At 65.4% G+C, this 27,354-nt stretch overlaps 2 protein-coding genes across 2 annotated transcripts in view; both read right to left on the bottom strand.

Annotated features, from left to right (window-relative positions):
* OLFM2 (olfactomedin 2) overlaps positions 1-7,982 on the bottom strand; it is an 84,190-nt gene extending 76,208 nt beyond the window's left edge. Inside the window, exon 1 of the mRNA XM_038379431.2 lies at positions 7,871-7,982. Within this exon, the coding sequence (XP_038235359.1) occupies positions 7,871-7,927 (57 nt within the window). The 5' untranslated portion in view covers positions 7,928-7,982. The remainder of the gene's footprint in view (positions 1-7,870) is intronic.
* Positions 7,983-16,810: 8,828 nt separating this feature from the next.
* COL5A3 (collagen type V alpha 3 chain) overlaps positions 16,811-27,354 on the bottom strand; it is a 52,543-nt gene continuing 41,999 nt past the window's right edge. Inside the window, 9 exon segments of the mRNA XM_038379054.2 lie at positions 16,811-17,972; positions 20,171-20,407; positions 20,584-20,652; positions 21,144-21,256; positions 22,164-22,413; positions 22,573-22,626; positions 23,102-23,137; positions 23,461-23,514; positions 23,863-23,970. Of these exon segments, the coding sequence (XP_038234982.1) occupies positions 17,826-17,972; positions 20,171-20,407; positions 20,584-20,652; positions 21,144-21,256; positions 22,164-22,413; positions 22,573-22,626; positions 23,102-23,137; positions 23,461-23,514; positions 23,863-23,970 (1,068 nt within the window). The 3' untranslated portion in view covers positions 16,811-17,825.

The raw sequence follows: 27,354 nt of genomic DNA, 5'->3' as shown, positions 1-27,354 counted from the left end.
CCTCGAAACCGCTCCTCTCTGAGCCTTCAGCACGCCTGGTCCTCGTCAATCGCCCTTCGTTTTACTGCTCCCCAGTCACTTACTGCAGGAAGTGCTATCCATGGGGTGCAGTACATCCCACCGCTGCCACCAGTTGTCATGGAGTCCCCAGGCGATACTCTGGAACTGCTCCCTACGAAGTTAGTCAGGACTCTGATGAGGTCTCCTCTCTGGGAGCAGCCTGTCTGCAGGACACACAGCTCACCCGGCTTCCCCCTTCCTGGGTCTGACCTCGGAGCATTCAGCATCCTCTGCCCCTCCGTGCGCTTCCCACAGCGAGTCCGCCCAGGTGGGGTCCTGGGGAAGCCAGAGGGTCCTGCCCCCCAACTCCGCAGTCAGACGGGACTCTCAGCCAGCCAGGAAAACAGAAGGTTTATTAGATGACAGGAACATGGTCTAACACAGAGCTTGTAGATGCAGAGAACAGGACCCCTCAGCTGGGTCCATTTTGGGGGGCAGTGAGCCAGACAACCCCGTCTGCCCTTTACTCCTCGTCCCCAGCTAGCCCCAAACTGAAACTCTCTCCCGCCCCCCCTCCTCTGGGCTTTGTCCCTTTCCAGGGCCAGGAGGTCACCGGATTCCTTTGTTCTCCAACCCTTTAGCTCTCACCTTGCAGGGGGGAAGGGCCAGGCCATCAGGTGCCAGGAAACAGGGTGTCGGCCATTCTCTGTGTCCAGACCCCAGCACACACCTGCGCTCTAGGGCTCTGCAACGATCATACGTGCCTCACACGCGTCCCCACGGGCGACAGGCAGGGGCTCAGCAGGCACCGAGCGCGGGCAGCACCGGGAGACCATGCCGCTCAGCCCTGCCCCCGCCCCGCCCTCAGCCCCGCCGCCAGCTCCCTCCCCGCCTTCAGCCCCGCCCCTGACCCCGCCCCTCTGCCGGCTCCCTCCCAGCCCCTGCCCTGCCCCTGCCCCTCTGCCGGCTCCCTCCCAGCCCCTGCCCTGGACCTGACCCTGGCCTCGGCCCCGCCCCTGACCCCGCCCCTCTGCCGGCTCCCTCCCAGCCCCTGCCCTGACCCCAGCCTCGGCCCCGCCCCTGACCCCGCCCTCTGCCGGCTCCCTCCCAGCCCCGCCCCTGCACTGACCCCGGCCTCAGCCCCGCCCCTGACCCCGCCCCTCTGCCAGCTCCCTCCCAGCCCCTGCCCCTCTGCCGGCTCCCTCCCAGCCCCTGCCCTGCCCCTGCCCCTCTGCCGGCTCCCTCCCAGCCCCTGCCCCGACCCCGGCCTCGGCCCCGCCCCTGACCCCGCCCCTCTGCCGGCTCCCTCCCAGCCCCTGCCCCTGCCCTGACCCCGGCCTCGGCCCCGCCCCTGACCCTCTGCCGGCTCCCTCCCAGCCCCTGCCCTGACCCCAGCCTCGGCCCCGCCCCTGACCTCGCCCCTCTGCCGGCTCCCTCCCAGCCCCGCCCCTGCACTGACCCCGGCCTCAGCCCCGCCCCTGACCCCGCCCCTCTGCCAGCTCCCTCCCAGCCCCTGCCCCTGCCCCTCTGCCGGCTCCCTCCCAGCCCCTGCCCTGCCCCTGCCCCTCTGCCGGCTCCCTCCCAGCCCCTGCCCCGACCCCGGCCCCGCCCCTGACCCCGCCCCTCTGCCGGCTCCCTCCCAGCCCCTGCCCCTGCCCTGACCCCGGCCTCGGCCCCGCCCCTGACCCTCTGCCGGCTCCCTCCCAGCCCCTGCCCCTGCCCCTGCCCCTGGCCCCGCCCCTGACCCCGCCCCTCTGCCGGCTCCCTCCCAGCCCCTGCCCTGGACCTGACCCTGGCCTCGGCCCCGCCCCTGACCCCGCCCCTCTGCCGGCTCCCTCCCAGCCCCTGCCCTGACCCCAGCCTCGGCCCTGCCCCTGACCCCGCCCCTCTGCCGGCTCCCTCCCAGCCCCGCCCCTGCACTGACCCCGGCCTCAGCCCCGCCCCTGACCCCGCCCCTCTGCCAGCTCCCTCCCAGCCCCTGCCCCTGCCCCTCTGCCGGCTCCCTCCCAGCCCCTGCCCTGCCCCTGCCCCTCTGCCGGCTCCCTCCCAGCCCCTGCCCCGACCCTGGCCTCGGCCCCGCCCCTGACCCCGCCCCTCTGCCGGCTCCCTCCCAGCCCCTGCCCCTGCCCTGACCCCGGCCTCGGCCCCGCCCCTGACCCTCTGCCGGCTCCCTCCCAGCCCCTGCCCTGACCCCAGCCTCGGCCCCGCCCCTGACCTCGCCCCTCTGCCGGCTCCCTCCCAGCCCCGCCCCTGCACTGACCCCGGCCTCAGCCCCGCCCCTGACCCCGCCCCTCTGCCAGCTCCCTCCCAGCCCCTGCCCCTGCCCCTCTGCCGGCTCCCTCCCAGCCCCTGCCCCTGCCCTGACCCCGGCCTCGGCCCCGCCCCTGACCCTCTGCCGGCTCCCTCCCAGCCCCTGCCCCGACCCCGGCCTCGGCCCCGCCCCTGACCCCGCCCCTCTGCCGGCTCCCTCCCAGCCCCTGCCCCTGCCCTGACCCCGGCCTCGGCCCCGCCCCTGACCCTCTGCCGGCTCCCTCCCAGCCCCTGCCCCTGCCCCTGACCCTGCCCCTCTGCCAGTTCCCTCCCAGCTCATCCTCTTCTAATTTGCCCAACCATAGTGTAGTCACTGGGAATCTGCATGTAAATTGCTCATTAATTCAGGCTCGTTATGTGGCATTTAGCTCTGTGCTGGAGAATGAAACGCGGTCATAAGGAGAGAATGAGCAGGGAGGCAGTGCAGCTCCTGGGGTAGAGGAGAGTCAGACACATGCACACCCCCAAACGTGTCCATGGGCACCAGAGCCAGAGTGGGGCAAAGGCGCCCTCAGGAGACGGAGGTAGACCCTGGTGGCCCAGCAGCTGTTCTCACTAGAACGCAGGGGTAACAAGGACACATTTGCTGCATGGTTCACAAAGAGCTGGTGGAAATCTCTGCCACAAGATCTCTCTGAGGCCAAGAGCACCACAGGGTTCAGGAAAGGGCCAGACGTCACTATAACTAAAATACCCAGAGTTAGCTCATGCACCCTCCTGCTTGAGGGCCCCAGCCTCTCCCAAGGGCAAGTCACCCCATCACTGCCTCCTGGTGCTGCTCCTCTCAGAGATGAGATACCACAGTAGAGGGGCCCTGGGCTGCCCCATCTCACACACACCCCCCGCCCTCGAAATTCCTGAATTCTGACCCTGTCTCCCAAGAGTTCTGCAGCAATCCGCAGGTGCAAGGCCATGGGAGTGGGGCATTGGGGTATTATGCACTGTGATAGCACCTACAGACCCTGACTGGGGCCCCCCCATGGCACCGGGCATCGCATAGACCCAGGCCAGGACCAGGGCCCCCCGTGGCACCAGACGACGCACAGACCCGGACCAGGGTCCCCCAGTGGTGCTAGGCACTGCCTAAACCCCTGAACCAAGCAGAAAATTTCTGTACTATGCCTATGAACCATGTGTGCCTCAGTTTCCCCTATATTTTCAATGGCTCCCTGTGGTGGTGAAGGACTGTTTGTGCTCAGGTCGCCCGGCTGGCGGAGCCCGAAGGGGTTACCGAAATGGACTGGCTGAGACAAACCCATGTCACTGGAGAAACGGAGCAGCCAATGGCCACAAACACTCAGCGACCCAGGGGGAGACTGAGCAACATCCCTGGTGAGAACAAAGGATGGAGTGGCAAGGGGGGGTGGGGCTCCCCCCGGGAACTGGCCAGCAAGGTCAGATGGAGACAGATGGATGGAGTTGGAACACGGGGTGGTTGCAGCATGGACAGGTCTGCCCTACGGACACCGCGCTGTGTCCGGGTGACTGACTGGGCGAGCATCCCTGCACACTCACTTTGCACACCAGGCCCACCTGGTCCTCGTGCACCATACCCAACCACTGCACACTCACTTTGCACACCAGGCCCACCCAGCAGCGAGTGACAGGCTCACTTTGCACAGGGGTGCGAGCCACAGCAGAACGAGGTGAAATCAGAGCACAGCACTAACTCCCCTCCCCTCAGGGCAGAGAGGGGGGCAGGGTGGGCTGAGCAGCGGCTGTCTAGCCAACCAGAGCCCTGGTTGGATCATGCATATTCAGCAGGCAGAGCCGGCCAGTGGTGAGGGAGCCTGCCCTGGTGAATATTCAGCAGGCCCAGCTGTCTAACCAGGAGCCCGGGAGCAGCTGCAGCCTCCATGCCCCAGGACAGGGCTTGCAGGTGCCAGCTCTGCCAGGCTGACTCAGCCACCGCTCGGGTGGGGGCCAGGGCTGAGGCTGGGGGACCAGAGTCTGCAACGAGCAGCTCAGGGACCCCCCACCCACAGGGAGTTGAGCCCTGCAGGCAGCTGAGCCTGAGCCCAAAGGGCCACCGCAGGCGCCCACTGCAGATCCTAGTTCTCCGCCAGCTGCTCCCCAACAGAGCCCTGCCAGCCCCAGGCCAGGGGCGTCCCCTCCTCCCTGACCACAGCCCCTCTCAAGGGGCTCTGGGCCTAGGCAGCACCCGGATTCCCCACGGGGTTTACAGCCTGGCTTCCCGCGTGGCCGTCTGCACCGGCGCAGCCTGGGCACCCAGTGCCAGCAACTCGGGGGGATGGGGGGGGAATTCCACTGCAGCGCCGTGGGCGGAGACCCAGGGGGAGGAGTCGCTCGTGTTTAGAGCCAGGATCCCCCTTTCCTGGCAGCTCCTCTGGCCCAGGGACCCCCAGGCAGTGGGGCTGGGAGGGAAAGAGACTGGAGGAGTGGGGGCACGGAGGCTCAGGGCGGGAAGAGCAGGGGAGGTTGGCTGTCAGCAGAGACGGGTGTCACGGAGTGAGGGGCAGTCAGGGCCCTGCACCTCCCACTTCCTGCAATTCCCCATGACTCTCAGCCAGCCAGTAACACAGAAGGTTTATTAAAACGACAGGAACATGGTCTAACACAGAGCTTGTAGGTACAGACACCAGGACCCCTCAGTCAGGTCCATCTTGGGGGGTGGGGAGCCCAGACCCCGGCTCTGAGCCTCCCTCCATTTCCCCAGCCAGCTCCAAACTGAAACTCTCCCGCCCCTCCTCTGGCCTGTGTCTCCTACCCAGGCCAGGAGGCCACCTGGTCTCTTTGTTCTCCAACCCCTTCGGTTGACACCTTTGCAGGGGAGGGGCCCAGGCCATCAGTGGCCAGGAGACAGGGTGTCGGCCATTCTCTGTGCAGACACCATCCCACTGGCCCTCCCGGGCTCTGGGACAATCACACCTCCTGATCCCCCCACCTGGGCCAGTGGTCCCCAACCTTTCAGTGGGAATAGCACATTCCTATTTCCAGAAGACTCCAGAATTTCCGGGCGCCAGACACCCCACCGCCAACATGCCACCAAGAAACGGCAACACTTCTCGGCGGCATTTCGGCCGGCGGTTCTCTGGTGGCCACACTCGGCAGTGGCTTTTCGACGGCGTGGTGTCCTGCAGGCGCACACAACTTCCCCAGCGGGCGCAAACACCACGTTGGGGACCCCTGATCTAGAGACTTAAGAACTGCCTAGGGAAAACTGAGGCACCCACCCAGCATTCAGAGAAAACATTAAGAACATTCCCACTTCGTCACATCAGGCCTCTGGGGTCACGGCTCCCCCTGGGTGGACTCCACCCTGCCCGACCTCCCCCCAGCTGACTCCCCAGGCAACTGACAGACGCTGCCCCACTGGGCGGCCTAGTCACTGCAGACGCTCAGCTGGACTCACCCCAGGGCCAGAGCCCTGGAGGCTGCGCGCTCTGCCTGCCTGGCCTCTGGGATCAGGGACGCAGCTGCTGCACCCAGGCCCCATTTCCTCCCTCGCCAGCCCCCATCGTGAGCCGGGCCCACCCATCACTGACACAGCCTGGGAGCATCTCCCACCCAGGGTCATACGGGTGGAAGCTGGCCCCCAGGGGAACCCGTGGCACCTCCAGCCCTGACCCCTTCCCCTTGCAGCGTGCGAGCACAGGGCCAGGCTGCAGAGACCCCCACACAGCGGTATGCATGGGGGCCATGGGCTCAGCCCAGCTGGGGAGGGGCCGCTGCACCCACTGGGGGGCACACGGGAGCAGAAGCCTGTGGGCAGAGCAATGGTGGCTGGGACAGGACGGGGGATGGGATTAGAGGAGGTGGGGGAGGGGGAAGGGAGATGGGGAAGGGGCTCCTGCACAGGGGCTAGCCCCCTGTTTCAGACATTGCAGCCGCGCAGAGCATCCACCCCCAAAACTCTGGTTTCCCTCTCCCCAGAGAATCCCTCCTCCCCTTACAGCTGGGGCACCGAGAGACTGGGCCTGGCACACCCCCTGGCTCCTGGGGACAGAGACACCCCCATCATCAGCCCAGTATTGAGACCCTGCTCTCACCCTGGCATGGCCATTTCCACACGGAGGGAACAGATGCCCCTTGCTCTCAGCCGGGATCCTGCAGCCTTGGGAAGCTGGAGAGAGGAACCGTGGGGCAGTGCTACCAACTCCCTCCACCCCGAGCCCAGGGTCCTAGAGGATGGGCACGGATTTCCTCCTTCGCGGACGGAACAAGGTGGAAATTTTCTGTAATACTGTTATGAAGCGAATGTGTGCCTCAGTTTCTCTCTGTACTGCTACCCAGCAGGTGCAGCAGGGTTAAAGCTGTTCTTGGGGCAGAGCAGGAGATGGGAGGGACAATGGGATCACACACACACACACCCAGGCTCCTGCCCCCGAACTGAACGATTAACCCTATTAAGGGATTTCCAGAAGGCAGCACATGGGAATAGGGCCCGGACGATGGCCTGGGAGGTGTCAGGAGGCCGGGGTGAGGACGGGCCTGCAGAGGGACTCAGCAGCTCTCACCGGGACTGACAGAGCCGGAGATCCAGCCCAGAAGGACCCCACGGCGGCTTGGCCGGGTGGAGCCCTGGCTCTGCCGCACGGACCATGTGTCTGATCCTTCGCTGCTCTGCGCCAACCTGGGGCCTTCCCGGGGCTGGGGGCTAATGAGCCCGTCGCTGCTTGGGGGCCACGGCCGGGGGTCGCTGCCAGTCCTGGCTGAGCCGCGCTGGTCCTGGCAGAGGGGCCAGGTCTGTGCCCAGGCATTTGGCTCAGCCGGACCCGCCGGGCAGAGCTCACGGCGGGCAGCAGGAGGGCTGGGGCCCAGAGACTCAGCCTCAGAGGCCGTGGGGCCGCGGTGGCCAGGCCAGCAGGAAGAGCAGGTCCCCTGGGGGCTCTGGCACGCCAAGGGGCTCCTGCCCGGGACGGCTGGAAGCCGGGGCTCAGCACAGAACCTGTACGTCCTTGACCCTGGCGGCCTTTTGCCATCGGGTGCCATGGGTTACTGACTCTCCTGTGGGAACAGGAACTTCTGCCAGCCCCAGGGTGGGGTGGGAGGAGGAGGCAGGGAACCGAGATAGGGCCTGGCCTGGGGGGCAGCAGGTGCCATATGGCCCGGGACAAGGCACAGGTGCCAGGGACAGGCCAGCGGGACAGTGACAGCCTGCCGAGCCCTCTGCAAGCTGGAGGAACCCAGGAGTCCTGGCACCTTTCTGCTGCTCTGCCTGACCTCACGCCCCGTCCCCCTCAGTCCGCTCCGGGGGCCAGCACCCCAGGGCATTCACCAGCCCGGCTGAGAACAGGCACCAGAGGGGCCCCAAGCGCCGGTGGGAGCTGAGCTCCCCTGGGAGCCACCCGGCACCCTGGGGCCAAGCCCCCCACCTCGGCCCGGCCGGGGCAGGGCTCCAGGGGCCCAGCAGGTGAACACCTGGGCAGGGGCGAACGGGGGGGGCGGCTGAGAGCCACTGACCCGAACTGTCACCTGGGGTGACAGGGCTGCGCCCCCGGCACCCCTAGTTCCAAGGGGAGCCCCCGTAGGGAGCTGGGGGCCCAGCGCCCTGGAGCCACACCCCGCCCCCCCGGGCCATTCGCCCCCCAGCGCCTACCTGGGCTGCCCGCGACCCGGCCGCCAGCAGCAGGCAGAGGCTGGGGAGAAGGCGCATGGTGCAGGCGCGGAGCGCGGCGAGGCCCGGCCCGGCCAGGGGGGCGGCGGCGGCGGCTCCGGCTCCGGCTCCGGCTCCCCGCGGCCCCGACTCCCCCGGCGGGGACCCTCCGCCCCACGCGGCTCCGCCTCGCGCGGGGCCCCGGCCGGGCTCGCTGCGCGCCCCTTGCGCCGCGCACCGCGGGGCTGCGCCGAGCAGGGAGCGTGCGCGCGGGGGGCGGGGCGGGGCCGGGGGGGAGGGGGCGAGGCCCCGCCTCAAACAGGTGCGGGGGGGTCGCTGCCCGGCTAGTGCTTAGCGGGGCTGGGCGCCGGACTCCTGGGTTCTCTCCTGGCTCTGGGGGGGAGGGAGGTCTAGTGGTTAGAGGGGGGCCGAGAGTTTCACGGGGGGGGGGGTTGAGACCCCTCTCCCTCCCACCACTGTTGTTGTGGCCTGGGCTGGGGGGGCCCTGTTCTGCTACCCAGCTCCTTGTGCCCATCATTGTGGCCTTTGGGTGCCCCCTGCTGGGGCTGCACAGCGGGACCTGGCCTAGAGTCCAGCCCCCCACGAGGATTGTGCCCTAACCAGGTCCGTCCCGCCTCCCAGGTGGCCGCGAGGGGTGAGCCAGGCAGATGCCCCTCCACACCCCGGGGGAGCCAAGGGAGCTGGAGCCGGCAGGGAGGGTGCAGCTGGCCCGGGGGCGTGTGGGGGGAGATGCTGTGGGGTGCAGCTGGCTCCGGGGCTGCTGCAGGCACTGACGGGCCTGGGAGAGGCTGCCACCCAATGACAGGACGCACCCTGCAGGGCTCTGAATCCGGGGCCGGTGTGTTGCCGGTATCAGAGGCCCGGCACCTCCATGTGACCACACGGCGCCCCGCCACGGAGAGGCCGTCTGTGTGCCTGGGGTTGCTCAAGCTGGGGGGCAGGGGAAAGGCCTGGGGATGGGGGGGCTGCTGGGGGGCAGGTGGGTTGTCCTGGGAGCAGGTTATCCCATCGCTGCCTCCTGCAGGGCTCCATCCACCTTGCTCCAGAGCCGTGGGGGCTGTTGGAGACAGGATGCCGGAGTAGATGGGCCCCTGGGCTGCGCAATTCCTGCGCTCCTCAGAGGAGTGGGAGCTTTGTGCCCCAGGATTCCCCGCGCTGCTCGGGGCGTTCTTCACCGCTCTGAACAACCCCAGCCTGTAATTAAGCTGCATGGCGCAGGCTGCTGTTAACTGCGGGGGAGCCTCATGGCACATGGGTGTCTCTGCAGAAGTGCCAGCAACTTCCCTGTCAATCAGCCACCCCCACCCTGGGTTCCTCACCCTGAATAAATTAGCTCCTTGTTTTTAAGAGTTGCCTGGCAGCCCCTTAACAGTTCGCCTCCCCCCCGCAGGCTCTGACAGCTCTTGGCAGGGCTGTAATTCCTTAATTATCCTCCTTCTCTGCAGCTCTGTCCCCAGGCTCCCTCCCCGGTCACTGGGGGCAGCAAAGAGCCACGGGGAGGTAACTGACTTTGGGCCGGTGCTCGGCCCTTTCAGCCACAACCCAGGCTGCTCCCTTCCCCAAAGCGAAGGACACTGCCAAGGCCAGGGGGTGGCAGCTGCTCCTCATTCACTATTCCTGGGCACGGTGGGACCAGGGTCTAAGGGGCCGTGCATGGGGGCTGCTGCCCACCATTGGCCTGGGGCACAGTGGAAGCCGGCCCGTCGAGCCGAGGGGTCTGTGTCCTCCCCTTTCTTGGTGCAAGGGGGAGACTCCCACCCCTGCTAACAGGGAAAAGGGAAGACCCCACTTCGCCAGTGCCTGGTGCGCTCGTTCACACTCGTGCAAAGCAGGTGTGAGACATGGAGACAGCAGCGTCTTACACCCCCCACATGCTGGTGCACAAGGCTCAGGTGATGGGAAACAAGGTCCCTTCTTTTTAACCACCACGTCATTTGGGGGGTTGTATTAGAGCCAGGCCAGCGCCCCCCCCCACTGAGTCCCTGCAGCCTGGGGTCCTGCCAGCTGAGCCTCAGTCCCCATGGTTTTCACATCCCCACGAATTCTGACACCCGATGTGGGGGGCAAGGGTAACCCGGTGGCTTTTGGGATGCAGGGAGGGATGAAGGAACTTCCCCCACCAGCCTCTCTTGCCCCGAGCCCAACAAGCGAAGCCTGTTCAAAGCACGGCTTTGGTCTGGCCCAGGAAGCGGAAATGGCTGGTTTCATGCCAGGCCCGGCTGCCTGGAGCCAGGGGAGCTGCTGGGGGGGCTGATTCCCTAAACCCGGGCCTACGCTGTGGGGCTGCCAACCTCTCTGCACCATCAGCGTACCAACAGCATGAGTCTTTGGGGCAGAGGCTCTGCTGTGTGGCATCTGCGCAGTGTCCGGCCCATGGGGCTCTGGGCAGCTCTCGCTGTGCTATAGCGCCGAGGGGGATTTTCACTCTCTTGCTCCCTTCTCCCTTTCCTTGAAAATCTCTCCCGTTAACGACCCCCAAAGCAAGCGACTTGCTGATCGCTCTAAGGACACTCCCAGCATCCTCGTCAGATCTCTGCTGCTGATTGCTGGCCAGGCTGGCCCAGGGAGCAAGAGACTCAGGGAGCAGCACTCAGGCGTGTGGCGACTGCTGGCTGCTCCCAGCTGCAACGGGCAGGGCCTGGGGGCAGGAGAGAACCATGCCCAGGGCTGAGGCCTGGACTGAGCCACGCGTGGGGGCCTGGGCGACCTCTGAACTCTTCCTGTAGGAATAGTAGCCACGGGTCACACATGAGCATGGACGCACGCACGCGGACACACACACGGACACCTGCACAGACGCACACACACGGACGCATGCACAGATGCACACACACATGGATGCACATGCATGGACACACGGATGCACGCACACGGACGCACACATGGACACGGGCACACACATGAAAGCACTCATGGACACAGACGCATACGTGTGGGTACATCCCCCCCCACACACACACCACCACCATTCTGTATGGGGTCCTTGCTGGTTTCTCTTCTGCCATTCCCGGCTCTCCAGCTGGGGCCTGGCAGAGATTGTTGGCAGATCCCCTGGCTGGGCACTCAGTTCTGAGCGGCTGGGGGAGCAGGAGGCTACCTGGGGAAGGGTCTCCTGGCTAGGTCACTTGCCAGCCAACGGCCCTGGGTGCAGGGAGTAGCTGAGCCACCTGGCAGCCCCTGGCTCCATTTCCATTTCTTCATCCCTCGTTTACCAGACAGTTAATTACACAATACAAGAGCCTGGTCATGGGCTGGGCTAGAAGCAGCCGAGTGCTTCAGCCCTGGGATGGAGCCTCCCGGCTGCAGGAACATATTGAACCCTGGCACTGGGAGAGATTCCACCCACCCCACATGCACCCCCTGCTTCCCGCCACCTCTCCCCTTCCCCCGCAGTCCTGGCTTCCAGCACCGCTCTAGCCACTGCAACACGCCCCTCCCAGAGACAGGGACAGAACCCAGGAGTTCTGGCTCCCAGCCCCTCTCCCCTCCCCAACCACTAGACCCCCCTCCCCTCCCTGAGCCAGAGACAGAACTCAGGTGTCCTGGCTCTCAGCCCCCTGCTAACCACTAGACTAGACCCACCTCCCCTCCCTGAGCCAGAGACAGAACCCAGGTGTCCTGGCTCCCAGCCTCCGCTCCCCGCTCTCTCCCCCCCCCACCCCCGACACTAGGCCCAGCAACAGCAGATGGGCGAAGGTGGAACATTAAAAGGGACCAAAGACTTGTTTCCTCTGCCCCCCCCCATTAAGACGAGACTGGCGAGTGGCTCCCTCCCGGCAGCTGAGTTTGCAGCGGGGGGAGGGACTCAGACCCCCAACACGAAGGAACGGGCTCACTGGGCTGCTTGGCCAAGGGATCAAGGGCTCAGAGGAAGAGCCGGGGGGCTTTGCCGGGTTAGCCCTGACACACACATGGAACCGGCTGATGACAGATGCGCCTGTTACCTTTTGGAACAGGGGGTGGGGTGGGGGGGTGTTTTCGGTCTCCCCACGTTAACCGGGTAACTAACGCTCCTGGTTCAGCCAGCCGTAGCTGGGTCTCGCAGGATTGGTGGCAAGCGATGACTTTGGGTGAGCGCTCAGGTGTGATTGCCCTTGGGTCAGTGGCGGGACCTTTGGGACAGTTGCTGTGATCCCTGGTGAGAGGAACTGTCTGTCTGGGCAGCTCACCGGGGTGGCGAGACAGAGCCGGGCACCCACGGAGACTCCCCAGTGTGGCTGTTGTGATGCCCAAGGCGTTTACAGGTGAGGTTTGGTTGGGGAAATTTCAGCCCAGATCTCACAGCCAATTTGGAGTTTGTGGCCTGGTTCCTCCTGGCCTGCCCTGAGCCTGGCGCTCGCTCTTGGGCCACGGCACGACAGCCAGGCGCTGGCAGAGCCGTGGCAGGGCTCACATCGCACAGGTCAGCTGAGGGCATAGCCCAAAACCCCGGTGCCGGTAACGGTCAGCCCGATCGTGCCCAGACCCGGCAAGTGGCCCGTCCAAGGAGGGTCCTGGCAGAGCTGGCCTGGAATGGCAGGTGCCAGAGAGGAACGTCTGCCAGAGGGAAACCCTAGCTCGAGAGAGAGAGCTCGGCTCTGACCAGGTGCCGAGGGGAGACGAGGGGAGGGACCCCAAGGACCCCCTGCCCCAGGCACCACAGAGGAGACCACTGCAATGGGACTGGCCCGACCGCAGCACCCCGGTGCCCAGGCAAGCAGCTTGGCTGACGCTGGAATAGCAGATCTGGGGGACTGAGGTCAGGCCCCGCGCCGCAGGAGCCGCCACGGGAGCCACCGAAGCCACATGGAACAAACAGCAGGCAGCCAAAGCCAACGAGGAAACTGAGCTGGGTCCTCAGGCTCCTGAACCTCTGTGGGATCATCTCTGAATTCGCAGGTGTGAGCAGGGGCTGGAGGAGTTCGCCCCTGAGCGCTAGCTGGGAGGGGGAGAGACTTCAGGAGCAACCTGACTTTACACGAAGACGCCTAGTCTGCCTAGATCTCCAGGGCAGAGCGAGCTGGCGCTGGGTTACAAATCACCGCTGGGGAGTGAAATGCTGTTGGCAATGCTGGGATGATGGTGACTAAAGGGGAGCAGAACCGGGCCCAAAGGAGGGGGTCACTCTCAGCTGAAAGGACCCGGGTGGCTGGCAGAGCAGGGCAGCGGCCGAGTGCCCGAGCCGTGGAGAGGGGCGAGTAAGGTGCCGCCTGACCTCCACCCACAGAGGGAGGTGAACTCTGGGTCTGCACTGACCAAGGACAGCACCTGTGAGTGGGGTGCAGAGAGGGACAGGCAGCACATGTGGGGTGCTGAGTGGGGTGCAGAGAGGGATGGGCATGCTAAAGGGACTTTTGGGTCACTGCACATAAGACCCTGAGGGGAAAAGGACACTGGCCGACTTACTTGGGGGTGGGACTTTTGCTCATGGTTTATGTTTATGAACCGTGTTTCCCCAAATTAATGCCGAGTTACTTCCCTCCTTTTATTAAAAGTTCCTTTTCTACACTGGGACTCTGGCCTTGCGAGGAGGAAATATTGCCTCTCAGAGGCGCCCGGGGTGGTATGTAATTTCCCCGGGTTACGGGCTGGGGGCTCGAGCCAGGTCTGTGTTGTATCGATGGAAAGGAACCCCCAGATACGGAACCCGGCCCTGGCTGCTGCCGGCTGCGCCTGGCAGGGGTCAGATCGGCGTTTTCCTCGGGGGTCGGAGTCAGCAGGGAGCAGCCGCCCGCGTCTGGCAGGGTCTCTGCCCCGCCGCCCTGCTAGACCCAGCTCCGCAGCCTGTCGTGCTGGGCTGCGCATGGCACCTGTATTCACCTCGCCCCACATTCGCCAGCCTGCCATGGGGCAGAACTGCTGCCCGTGGGGCTGGGATGGAGGAGTAAGGCCTTGGGCCCCAGGAGCCCCGCCACAGCCTCCAGCTTCTCGCAGCAAATTCAAACCTCTCGGGGACAGACCCGCAGCAGGTGTGAACAGCCCCAGGGCATGGCCCTTGCTGCTGAGCCGGAGAAATGTACCCCTTGGAGCGTGACCCTTCTGCCAGGGGCTGGCAGCAGCGCAAAGGGCTAGGGTCAGTTCCCCCCCATGCACGCAGGCCGCCCCCCCACTGCCCCACAGACATGGGCCATTACCCCCCAACTGCCCCACAGATGCGGGCCATTACTCCCCTGCGCTGCCCCATGGACGCAGGCTGTTCCCCCCCCACTGCCCCACAGATGCGGGCCATTCCCCAACACACTGCCCCACAGACAGGGGCCATTACTGCCCCCCACTGCCCCACAGATGCGGGCTGTTCCCCCACAAACTGCCCCACAGATGTGGGCCATTCCCCCCGACTGCCCCACAGGTGTGGGCTGTTCCCTCACACACTGCCCCACAGATGCGGGCCATTCCCCCCCCCACTGCCCCACAGATGTGGGCCGTTACCCCCCTGCGCTGCCCCACGGACAGTGGGTGGAGATCTCCCTGCCCTATGGAGCCTCTGTCCACACAGATCTCACCCTGGGATACTCCCCCATATCCACCAATGGGGAAATAGTGACCCCCCCCCACCGGGCCCTCAGGCCTCAGTACAAGGCCCCCCCCAGCCCCTCCCTGCAGGCAAGGCTTCCCCCCACCTGGTCACTCAAGAAGCAGCGACTGATGGCAGCGCTGCCCCCCCTCAGGGAGCAACCTCCTGCCCCCCTCATCCCCTCAGCATGGGGTGCGGGTGGGGCAGGCTGGCACCAAGCCAAGCGAGGGCGTAGCGCGATCGACATGCCAGGCAATTAGTGTTAATTACAGCGTGTCGCTTCGCTCCCAGTGTCTCCCCATTGCCCATCAAACGCTGCGTGACTTGCGGGGGGCAGCTCGCGGGGGGGCGGTGACCAGACAGCACCAGGCCCTTCCCGATGTGGGGGGGGCTCAGGTTCATGGCCCAGAAGCACCAGTGTCTCCTCCCAGCCTCCCTGGGCCTGGCCCCCTCGCTGAGCCGGGTCCATCCCTGCGCCAGGGCGAACCCGGGCATCAGCTGCCAGCAGCCAGCCACTTGTTAGGGTATTGGAGCTGCGGGTCAGGAGTGAGGGGCACCGGCAGCGCTGGGGTATTGGGGGGCTGCGGGTCGGGAGTGAGGGGCACCGGCAGCGCTGGGGTATCGGGGGGCTGTGGGTCGGGAGTGAGGGGCACCGGCAGGGCTGGGGTACTGGGGCTGCGGGTCAGGAGTGAGGGGCACCGGCAGGGCTGGGGTACTGGGGCTGCGGGTCAGGAGTGAGGGGCACCGGCAGGGCTGGGGTACTGGGGCTGCGGGTCACGAGTGAGGGGCACCGGCAGGGCTGGGGTATCGGGGGGCTGCGGGTCAGGAGTGAGGGGCACCGGCAGAGCTGGGGTATCAGGGGGGCAGGGGGGGACACACACACAGCTGGGCAGGCCTCTCGTTCAGCAGGCCAGCGATGGTTGCCATGGCTACAGGGGCTGCCGGTCCCCGTTGCCATGGGCGATAAGAGGAGCTCCCTGCATCCCAGGGCAGCAGGGCCTGGTGGGATGGGGGAGGAAGGTCACCGGAGTCCCCCCCACGCCGAGGAAGTCAGGAAAGCAGTGGGAGGGGGTTCACCAGCCCAGATTTACCTGCTGGGGAAGCCCCAGGGTGGGACCAGCCTCAGAGACAGGCCAGGGGCTGGCGGCCCCCGCTCCCTCCCCTGCCAGTATCAGGCCAGGCAGCTCCCAGCTGTGTGCACCCCCCATTGCCCCACCCATTATGAAGAAACCCCTCCAGCCTCCCCCCATTCACAGGCTGTGACGAAGTGGGGGGGGGTCTTAGTTTTTCCAGTGGTTTGAATGCCGAGGGGGTGGGACACATTTTCCTGGGTGTTGCTGGTTTAAGGAGGGGACGGGAGAGGGAGTTTGTGGGGACACAGGGCTGGCGAGGGAATTGGGACCCCGGCCAATGGCCTGGAGAACGGACACGACTGATGACTCAGTGACCGGGAGGCCCAGCTCGGGAGACCCAGCAGGGTCTGGCCAGTGGGGGGACAATGGGCTGCGGGGAGGGGACCCCGATGACCTGACCAGCCGGTCCCAGCCAGAGGGGCCAGAGGACAGAAGAGGGGAGTGGGGGCCCAGGCGACCCTGTTTACCTGGAGAGAAGACAATGGACAGAGGGGAGGCTTGGGGCTGGGGATCTCAGAGGCCCAGCAGGGAAGCAGGGGGGCTCGGGGCTGGAGGGAGGGAGCAGGCAGAGCCCCCCCCGGCTGCAGGGGAGACTGGGATGTGCTGGGCTGAGGGAGGCCAGGCCTGAGGCTGGAGAGTTTCCTGTGCTGGGTTCAGACACTCACTAAACCCTCCCGTGTTACCCTGGCTGAGCGTCGCTCCAGTCTAGAGATCGGAGGGTGGGGGCATTATTCCCTTCGGAGACCCCGGGGGTCCAGAGCGAGGGGATTCCCTGAGGGGGCCCACGGCAAAGACAGGCAGGCTAAGGCTCAGAGAGGTGCGGCTCCAGGAGGTGGAGGGGCTGAACCCCGAGAGATAATGGATCCCCGGGAGAAGGGCTGTCACACTGAAAGGGGGTTCCCCCCACGGACCGCATGGGGCCAAGAGTGGGCATGATCTGTGAGTCCGTGACAACACCACAAGGCACTGGGTGAATTCTGGGGAGACATGGGGGGGCAGGACGTTCAGGCGCACAGAGGCGTGGGGCAGGCCTGGGGCGGAGGGGGTACAGAGGTGTGGGGCAGTGGTGGGAGGTTTGGGGGGCTCAGAGGCGTGGGGCAGGCCTGGGGCGGAGGGGGTACAGAGGTGTGGGGCAGTGGTGGGAGGTTCGGGGGGCTCAGAGGCATGGGGCAGGCCTGGGGCGGAGGGGGTACAGAGGTGTGGGGCAGTGGTGGGAGGTTCGGGGGGCTCAGAGGCGTGGGGCAGGCCTGGGGCGGAGGGGGGCGCAGGGGCAGAGAGAGGTGCTGGGCGCTGCTGTTTCATACAGGTTGGTTTATCGTACAGTATCCGCGCTGGCACCGCATGGCCAAGATGCAGCGACGTGGCCAAGAACAGACGTGGGGGCCCAGCGAGCGGGGGGGGTGAGGTCTGGGTCTCTCATCCCCCCCAGCGCTGCCCTCGGGTTCAACCCCGAGGTGTCTTGTGCGGGAGGTGCTGGATACTTGCCCCCATTACGCACCCCACTGCCAGCCGAGGGGCCCATCGGGGTGGGTCCTTGGTGTCATGGCTCCGGGGGCTCCAGCTTCACCCTTAGGCCGAGGGGCCAGGATCGACACCTCCATGGGGGAAGGAGCCCGGCAGGAGGCGGGGGTCAAGGGGGGTGTCCAGCGCTCCACCCTGAGTTACAGGCGTCTCAGGGGGGTGTCAGCTCTCGGCCCCTCCCAGCCCTGGGAGACACCGGACGGATGGATGGACGCTTTTCGGCAGCTTCTTGCAGGGGCGCTGGGGGGCACCTGCGCTGGTCTGTTCATTGGGGTAGGGCCTGGATTCCCCAATCGGGCCCCTTGCCTGGGCGTCATGGAGTTCGGGGGGGGCTGCTTTGCCCGCAGGGCCCATCCTGCCCCAGCTGGGCATTGTGGGGGGGCTGCTTGGCTAGAGACATGTCCAGTGCGTTGCTAACAGGCTCCTGGGGGTATCATAGTACCATGGGGGGGTCAGTCCATGCCCTGCTCCCCGTTCAGGCCACAGAGGGGCACCCGCCCGCCTGCCCCACAGCACCGGCCCTGGGGGGGGCCTGCAGCGTTAATAGGGCTGGGTATCCCGCGGGGCTCCCTGGGCTCGGGCTGGGGGCTGGTGGGGCCAGCGGCAGGGTCCGGGGCACTGGGCTGAGTCCTGAGTGCGCCCTGGGGACAGTGAGGAAGGGGCACCCATGGGGGGGCAGCATGGCCCTGGGAGCCGCCCCCCCCCGCAGTCTGGAGCAGGTCCCAGGGATCTCTGCCCAGTGGCAGGCAGCCTGGCCTCGGGAGCGTCCCTGGGGGGCTCCATGTGGCCCTCAGCCCATGAAGCAGACGGGGCCCAGCTCAAAGCCGAATTTCTGGTTGGCGCCTCCGAAGTCCGGGACAGCCACGTCGGCCAGGGGCAGCTGCTCCAGGCGGGACGATCTCACCTCCAGCACCATGCGCGCCTGGCCCTGGCGCAGCTGCGGAGAGACGGGCAGTTTCAGGGCTGGGGAGGGGCCACAGCCCGGGGGAGGGGCAGCCTTGCCCTGGGGGGAGAGGCCAGCAGCCAGGAGGAGGAGCCTGCAGCTCGGGGGCAGGGCAGCCTTGCCCCAGGGCTAGCCATGGCCACAGGGACCATCCAAAAATTACTGCGGCCCCTTGAGAGCAGTCCCAGTGTAAGGCCTGGCTCCATGGGTGAGGGTGCAGGAGTCCCTGGGCCCAGGCTGGAGAGGCCCCCCCACGGGAACGGCACGGCCGGGTTTGATCCGGTTCCTGGCAGACCTGGAGAAGATGCCCTGCCAGGTCACCCAGACCCGATCCCAGGGCTGTGGGGCAGGAGCAGCGGGGTGGGAGTTGTGGGGCTGGACTGTGGGGCGGGAGCTGAGGGGAAGGCAGGGGGTGAGAGCTGTGGGATGGGAGCTGTGGGGTGGGAACTATGGGGTGGGGGGCCATGCCCAGCTCACCTGGCAGCTGTCGTGCAGGTCATGGACAGGTGCCGCGGGGCAGGCCAGGGTCAGGAGCTGTGGGGCCAGGCTGTGGGGCAGGATCTCTGGGGCAGGAGCTGTGGCGTGGGGACCCGGCTCACCTGGCAGCCATCGTGCAGGGCGTGGACGGGCACCCTGGTGCTGTGGGGCAAGCCGGGGGCAGGAGCTGTGGGGCGGGGCTGTGGGACGGGAGCTGTGACAAAGTGGGGGAGATTCCTGGTTTCCTTGTTTCCTGTGGGGTTTTTTTCCCTTGGTTTTCCTATGGTTTCATGCAGAGGGCTTGCGACTCAGTTTCCCTGGGGGTTACCAGTTTAACGAGGGGATGGGAGAGGGGTTGGTTGTTCCAGAGGACCCGCGAGGGAAGGTGGGACCCCGGCCGATGGCCTGGTGACCTGGAGGCCCAACTCAGGAGTCATCAGTGGGGAAACAATGGGCTGCGAGGACCCCCGGCGACCCAACCATCCGGTTCCAGCCAGAGGACCCTGATTACGACCCTATTCACCTGGAGAGAAGACAAGGGATGGGGGGGAGGGGCTTGGGGCCAGGGATCTCAGAGGCCCGGCTGGGAAGCAGGGGGGCTCGGGGCTGGAGGGAGGGGGCAGGCAGAGCCCCCCGGGTGCAGGGGAGACTGGGATGTGCTGGGCTGGGGGGGGACAGGCCTGAGGCCCGGAGAGTTTCCAATGCTGGGTTCAACGCTCAATAAACCCTCCTGTGTTACCCTGGCCGAGAGTCGCTCTGGTCTAGAGAACAGGGGGCGTCATCCCCTTCGGGGGGTGGAGGCCCCGGGGGTCCAGAGCGAGGGGACTTCCTGCGGGGCCCACAGCAGAGACAGGTGGGCTAAGGCTCAGAGAGGTGCAGTTCCAGGAGGTGGAGGGGCTGAACCCCGAGAGAGAGAGGACCCCCAAGAAGGTCTGTCACACTGAAGGGGGTTCCCCCCACGGACTGCACGGGGCCAAGAGTGGGCAAGACCTGTGAGTCCATGACAGGAGCTGTGGGGCAGGAGCTGTGGGGCAGGCGGGGGCAGCAGCTGTGGGGCGGGAGCTATGGGGCAGACCGTAGCTGTGGGCCGGGAGCTGTGGGGCAGGCGGGGGTGGGAGCTGTGGGGCAGACCGGAGCTGTGGCGTAGGAGCGTGGGGCAGACAGGAACTGTGGGGCGGGAGCTGTGGGGCAGATTGAAGCTGCGGGGCGGGAGCTGTGGGGCAGGCGGGGGCGGGAGCTGTGGGGCAGACCGGAGCTGTGGCGTGGGAGCTGTGGGGCAGACAGGAACTGTGGGGTGGGAGCTGTGGGGCAGATTGGAGCTGCGGGGTGGGAGCTGTGGGGCAGATGGGGGTGGGAGCTGTGGGGCGGGAGCTGTGGAGCAGGCGGGGGTGGGAGCTGCGGGGCAGATCGGAGCTGGGGGCGGGAGCTGTGGGGCAGGGCGGGGGCGGGGTTGGGGGCGGGAGCTATGGAGCAGACCGGCCCTGTGGGGCGGGAGCTATGGGGCAGACCGGAGCTTTGGGACGGGAGCTGTGGGGCAGGGCGGCGCTGGGGGCGGGGCTGGGGGCGGGAGCTGTGGGGCAGAGCGGGGCTGGGGGCGGGGGCTGTGGGGAGAGCGGCGCTGGGGGCGGGGCTGGGGCTGTGGGGCAGGCGGGGGCGGGAGCTGGGGGCGGGGGCTGTGGGGCAGGGCGGCGCTGGGGGCCGTGGGGCAGGCTCACCTGGCAGCCGTCGTGCAGGGCGAGGACGGGGCTCGTGCGCCGGTTGGGGCCCAGCTCCCGCCCGTCGGCGCCCCGGAAGCGCAGGGCCCGGGCGTAGCCGGCGGCTCCGCGCGGGTGCCAGGCGGCCGCATCCTGGCAGCTGAGCGCGAAGCTCTGGCGGGCGCCGGCGCTCAGCAGCCGCAGGAAGGTCAGTTGGGTCACGCCCAGCGGGTTCCCGTCCGCGTCCACGTAGGAGAACTGGGGGGGCAGAACCGGGCCGCGGCCTTAGGAACCCCCGCCCCGCCCCGCCCCTCGCCCCCCTCCCCAGCTCCCCAGCACCGCCCCCGTCTCCCCACGCCCCCTCCCCTCCGACCCCCCCGAGCCCCCCGAGCCCCACCGCCTACGCCGGGCCCGGCCCCCCGGCCCTGCCCTACCTTCCTGCCCCTCCTGAAGGTGCTGTACCAGCTCCCCGGCTTCTCCTTGCTCCAGGCAGACAGTCGGACCTGGGGGGCGAGAGGGGACGGAGCGGATGGGGGAGGAGCAGACAGCTCTGCCGGTGCCCCCCACTCCCGACCCACAGTCCCGTTATCCCAGCCCTGGGCCCTCACCCCCCCAGCTCTGCCAGTGCCCCCCACTCCTGACCCACAGCCCCGTTATCCCAGCCCTGCCCCCCACCCTCAGCTCTGCCGGTGCCCCCCCACTCCCGACCTGCAGCCCCTGCTAGCCCAGCTCTGCCCGTGCCCCCCACTCCTGACCCACAGCCCCGTTATCCCAGCCCTGCCCCCACCCTCAGCTCTGCTGGTGCCCCCCACTCCCGACCTGCAGCCCCTGCTAGCCCAGACCTGCCCCCCCAGCTCTGCCGGTGCCCCTCATTCCCGACCTGCAGCCCCTGCTAGCCCAGCCCTGGGCCCTCACCCCCCCAACTCTGCCGGTGCCCCTCACTCCCGACCTGCAGCCCCGTTATCCCAGCCCTGCCCCCCACCCCCCCACTCACACTCTCGAATCTCTTGTCTGGGAACAGGCAGGTCTCCCCGCCTGCCGTGAAGTTGCAGAAAACCTTGAAGGCGTCTCGAGTGCAGCCCTGGTTGGGGTCGATCCAGTACTCGCCTGGAGGAAGGGAGAGGTTGGGGGGCAGCCACAGAGGCCTTCCCTGGGCCGGTCCAACGCCCAGCCTGCCCCCCACACCCGCTCCTGAGGGGTGCCCCCGTCTCACCCTCTGGCATGGGCATGGCACAGATGTGCCCCCAGACCCAGCCCGGACCCCCCGATCCCCAGCACCCACATCAGACAGTAGAGCCTTGGGCCCACCCTCCCCCCAGACTCCGAGGTCCCAGCGCCCCCTCCCCCAGCTCTGGGGTCCCCAGCACCAGCTCCTCTCCCCAGAATCCCCAGCACCCCCCAGAGTCCCAGGGCCCCCTTCCCCCAGACTCCAGGCTCCCAGCACCCCCTCCCCGGACTCCAGGGTCCCAAGCGCCCTCCAGGGTCCCAGCGCCCCCTCCCCGGACTCCGGGGTCCCCAGTGCCCTCCAGGGTCCCAGCGCCCCCTCCCCCCCAGACTCCAGGCTCCCAGGACCCCTCCCCGGACTCCAGGGTCCCCAGCGCCCCCCTGGGTCCCGGCACCCCTTCCCCCCAGACTCCAGGCTCCCAGCACCCCCTCCCCGGACTCTGGGGTCCCCAGCGCCCCCCAAGGTCCTGGCACCCCTTCCCCCCAGACTCCACGCTCCCAGCACCCCCTCCCCGGACTCCGGGGTCCCAAGCGCCTTCCAGGGTCCCAGCGCCCCCTCCCCCCAGACTCCAGGCTCCCAGCACCCCCTCCCTGGACTCCGGGGTCCCCAGTGCCCTCCAGGGTCCCAGCGCCCCCTCCCCCCCGACTCCAGGCTCCCAGGACCCCTCCCTGACTCCTGGGTCCCCAGCGCCCCCCTGGGTCCCGGCACCCCTTCCCCCCAGACTCCAGGCTCCCAGCACCCCCTCCCCGGACTCTGGGGTCCCCAGCGCCCCCCAAGGTCCTGGCTCACCGTCGGGGAAGTGGGGGTGACACAGCTGCAGCTCCTTGCAGATGCGGGCTGGGCTCTCAGGGGTGCCCCGGGGGCGTCTCAACTGCTCGACCTCGGTGCGCAGGGAGCTGAGCGAGGCGTACACCTCCTCCAGCCCCTCGGGCGCGTACTCCAGGGGCCACGCCTGGTCCCCCTGCTCCCCCTCCGCCTCTCGGCGCCTCTTCCGGACCCGCTCCATGGGCAGGGGCTCCAGCAGCTCTGCTGGGCGGCCCTGGGGGCGAGATGCGGGTGTGAGGGGTGCGGGGCAGCACCCCGGGGCCTCTGGGAAGGGAATCCCAGCCAGGGGCATTGACCCACCCCCATGCCCAGGCTCGGGGGCCTCCACCCCTGCTGACCCCCAGCAGCCCCCCTGCTGCCCCCCAGCACTCACCGGTGGCCCTGGGGGTCCAGGGGGTCCTGTGTCTCCTCTGGGGCCCAGGGCTCCCTGCAGAGGAAGAGCAGAGGGTCAGAGCATGGAGTCGCCCAGCCAGAAACTCCTGCAGCCCCCTCCCCTCCTCCACAACATCCCTATCGCCCCCCTCCTCCCCATTGCCCCCCTGCAGCCCCCTCCCCTCCCCCACAGCCTCTCCATCGCCCCCTGCAGCCCCCTCCCCTCCCCCACAGCCTCCCCATTGCCCCCCCTGAAGCCCCCTCCCCTCCCCCACAGCCTCCCATCGTCTCCTTGGAGCAGGGCTCGCACCAGCAGGCCCCAGGGACCAACGGACTCTGGCTGCGAAAGAGCTCTCGTGGGTCAGGAGCCAGGACTCCTGGGTTCCCTCCCTGGCTCTGTGGGGAGGGGGGTCTGGTGGCTCGCCTCCCATGCAGGTTTCCTGGGATCCTTTCCTGGCTCTGGTCTGGGGGCTGTCCCCCCCTTGCTCCCCACCCCTCCTGGAGCCCCAATCCCTGCCCTGGGTACTCACCGGCGACCCTTTGGAGCCCTTCTGACCCAGCGGCCCCTGTGGAGAGAATGGGAGGGGTGAGCAATGGGGAGGTGCTGGGGGTCCCGGAGCCAGGGCATGGGTGGGGGCCACTCTCCAGGGGTCCCTGGGTGGCACTGGGGGTCTCCAGCCCAGCTCCCGCCCCATCCCTGGGACAGACAGATGGACAGACCGGGTTGTACAGCACCGAGGGGGGGGGCCTGTGAGAGCAGGATGTGTGTCCAGGCCTGGCGTGCAGAGGGGGCAGGCGAGGGGCCCTGGGGCACGGAGGGGGCAGGCGAGGGGCCTGGAGCGGGCGAGGGGCGCGGAGGGGTCAGGCCCAGCGGCTGTGTGATACTCACCACAAGCCCAGGGGATCCAGGGGGGCCCGTGGGGCCAATGGGGCCAGCCAAGCCCTGTGGGGGAAGGGACATGTCAGCTCCGCTCCCTCCGACCAGACGCTGACCGGCAGCCATGGGGGACCCCACTGCTGATGGTGCAGACCCAGATGTGTTTCCCCAGTGCTGGGAGATGTGGGGGGCACATGCAGCCTCCCCATCCTGCCTGACCCCCCACCCCACACACAGTCTCCCCTTCCTGCCTGAGCCCCCTGCCACATGCAGCCCCCATCGTGCCTGAACCCTCCACCCCACACGCAGCCCCCACACCCCTCATGCAGCCCCCATATTGTGCCTGAGATCCCCACCCCCGCACAGCCCCCATCCTGCCTAAGCCCCCACTCCCATGCAGCCCCACATACTCACAGGGTCTCCTTTGGGCCCTGGGGCCCCCTGGTTGCCAGGCAGCCCCTGGTCGCCCTTCTCCCCCATCTCCCCCGGGGGGCCGATGAGCCCGATGAGCCCTGCATGACCCTGGGGTGGGCAGAGGGTTTAGCTGCAGGGGCGTGTGTGCCATGGAGCTGGGGGGGTCTGTCCCACAGAGCTGGGGGGGTCTGTCCCGTAGGACTCCACTCTGGGCAGTTGTGTAGATAAATCTCTGCATTAAGCATCTTCACGTAACTTTCATATGATTTTGTATCATGCCTCTGTTTTCATACAACTTTGTGTCAGATCCTGCTGTAGAAAACTTTGTATTGAGGCTTAGTATAAAGTTAAAAAAATGTCTTTTCACTAGGAGTAGAATAAGATCTTCCCCCTTTTAATCAATTGCCCTGTGACTGAAGGAGCTGGGAACGAGTAAAGGCCTGGAAGGCCAGGGCCTCCAGACAGCTGCAATAGTTGGAGAGGGGATGGAAACCACATGGAAGCCACATGGAAGCCACACCCAAGAGTACAAAGAAAAGGAGTACTTGTGGCACCTTAGAGACTAACAAATTTATTAGAGCATAAGCTTTCATGAGCTACAGCTCACTTCATCGGATGCCATGAAGTGAGCTGTAGCTCACGAAAGCTTATGCTCTAATAAATTTGTTAGTCTCTAAGGTGCCACAAGTACTCCTTTTCTTTTTGCGAATACAGACTAACACGGCTGCTACTCTGACACCCAAGAGTGTAAAACTTGTCAAGTGGGCTCACTAAAGATCAGGTTTCTGTATCTGCAAAAAGAACAGGAGGCCTTGTGGCACCTTAGAGACTAACAAATTTATTTGAGCATAAGCTTTCGTGAGCTACAGCTCACTTCATCGGATGCATAGAATGGAACATATAGTAAGAAAATATATATCTACATACAGAGAAGTTGGAAGTTGCCATACAAACTGTGAGAGGCTAATTAATTAAGGTTTCAGAGTAGCAGCCGTGTTAGTCTGTATTTGCAAAAAGAAAAGCAGTACTTGTGGCACCTTAGAGACTAACAAATTTGTTAGTCTCTAAGGTGCCACAAGTACTGCTTTTTTTTTTAATTAATTAAGATGAGCCATTATCAGCAGGAGAAAAAACCTTTTGTAGTGATAATCAAGATGGCCCATATATCATGGCATATATCACAGTGGTATGCCATCCTGTGCCAGTAATGCCCCTCTGCCATGTACATTGGCCAAACCGGACAGTCTCTATGCAAAAGAATAAATGGCCACAAATCTGACATCAGGAATCAGACCATTCAAAAACCGGTAGGAGAACACTTCAACCTCTCTGGCCACTCAGTAAAAGAGTTAAGGGTGGCAATTTTGCGACAGAAAAGCTTCAAAAACAGATTCCAACGAAAAAAGAAAAGGAGACTAAAACGGCTGCTACTCTGAGACTCCAACAAGAAACTGCTGAGCTTGAATTAATATGCAAACTAGATACCATTAACTTGGGTTTGAATAGAGACTGGGAGTGGCTGGGTCATTACACATATTGAATCTATTTCCCCATGTTCAGTATCCTCACACCTTCTAGTCAACTGTCTAAATGGGCCATCTTGATTATCACTACAAAAGTTTTTTTTTCTATGCATCCGATGAAGTGGGCTAGGAAAGCTTATGCTCAAATAAATTTGTTAGTCTCTAAGGTGCCACAAGGCCTCCTGTTCTTTTTAAAGAAGATCAGACGTACTGATGGCCTTGAGGGTTAGAAGCCAGCACCTTCTTTGAAAACACCCTCTTCGAACAGCATTGGGACAACACCCAGAAGGAAGCAGCACAAAGGACCAATGGACACAGATACAGATTTTGAATCTGATACAGATTTGCATGAGAGGGAAGCTGCTATAAATGCGAGGTGTCTTGCAGAGGACCCTGGTTCTTGTCTTGTCAACATGGGAGCATTGATCCGGATCAGCAGAAGCCTGGCTCCACCCCTCCCCCATCTATCTTACCTGGCTAGGGAAGTTACGGGGAGCAACTAGTTGGTAACCTCAACAAGAGGGAGTGTGCGTGTGTGTGTGAGCGCAGGAGTGTAATATCGATCATATGCGTATGATACAGCGTTGGTTGATACATGTATGACTAATAAATGTGGCGCTTTAACTTATTCCCCCAAAAAGATTCTGGGCAGAACTTTAAGTATAACAGAGGTGTAAACATGCGGTGCCAAAGTGGGAATGTTCTTGATGTTCTCTGAACACTGTGTGTGCCTCGGTTTCCCCATGTATTGCTGGGGGGCTATGGGTATGTGACCCTGCAGAGACCCCCAGAAGGCAGGTGTAAGTACCCTCGGCACAGGCAGTGGGGGGCAGACTGTAACCTAGCAACCCCCTGATGCATGGGCAACACATTAAAACAAATGAAGGGCCACAGCTGGACGCACCCCCGCACGTGTGACAAGAACCCAGGAGTCCGGTCCCAGCTATACCCCCCTCCCCCAGGGTGCTGGCAGCTCCCGTCCCCCACCCCACAGCTGCTCAGGGCTGGACGCTGGGTTAAGGCCCCCTGTGTCGAAGTGGGACTGTTCTTAATGGTTTCTCTGAATACTGTCGGGGTGCCTCAGTTTCCCCAGGCATTTCTTAAGTCTCTAGGTGGTGGGATAAGGGGGTGTAATTGTTGCAGAGCAAAGGGCCAGGTACATAAATGGCCGACACTCTGTCTCCTGGCAGCTGATGGCCTGGGCCCTTCCTCCCTGCAAGGTGAGAGCTAAAGGGTTGGAGAACAAAGGAATCCGGTGACCTCCTGGCCCGGGAAAAGGACAAAGCCCAGAGGAGGGGGGGCTGGAGCGGGAGTCAGTTGGGGGCTGGCTGGGGACATGGAGTGAAGTGCAGACGGGGTTGTCTGGCTCACTGCCCCCCAAAATGGACCCAGCTGAGGGGTCCTGTTCTCTGCACCTACAAGCTCTGTGTTAGACCATGTTTCTGTCGTCTAATAAACCTTCTGTTTTACTGGCTGGCTGAGAGTCACGTCTGACTGTGGAGTTGGGGGGCAGGACCCTCTGGCTTCCCCAGGACCCCGCCTGGGCGGACTCGCTGTGGGAAGCGCACGGAGGGGCAGGGGAGGCTGGATGCTCCGAGGTCAGACCCAGGAAGGGGGGAGCCGGGGGAGCTGTGTGTCCCGCAGACAGGCTGCGCCCAGAGAGGAGGCTCCCCCAGAGTCCTGCCTGGCTTCGTGGGGAGCAGCTCCGAGCGTCGCCCGGGGACGCCGTGACAGCCCCCAGCGAGGGCAGCACTGGCTGTGATGGGGCCTGGCACAGGGCAGCTGTGGGGCTGGCAGCAGTGGCCCCAGCATTGGGTGGGAGCTCACATCTGGGGCAGATCCCAGGAGCAAGGGGTGGGAGGGCTCCGAGTGGGGGGTGCAATTCCTGGGCCTGCAGCAGACTGGGGGGAGTGGTGATGCCAGGACAGCAAGGGGAGGGGGAGGGGAGATGGCTGAGTAGGGTGGGGGG

Source organism: Dermochelys coriacea, chromosome 20 (genome assembly GCF_009764565.3).
Source record: "Dermochelys coriacea isolate rDerCor1 chromosome 20, rDerCor1.pri.v4, whole genome shotgun sequence".
NCBI classification, from domain to species: Eukaryota; Metazoa; Chordata; order Testudines; family Dermochelyidae; genus Dermochelys; species Dermochelys coriacea.
Note: the sequence above shows the minus strand (reverse complement) of the source record. Positions and strands in the feature narration are given on the sequence as shown.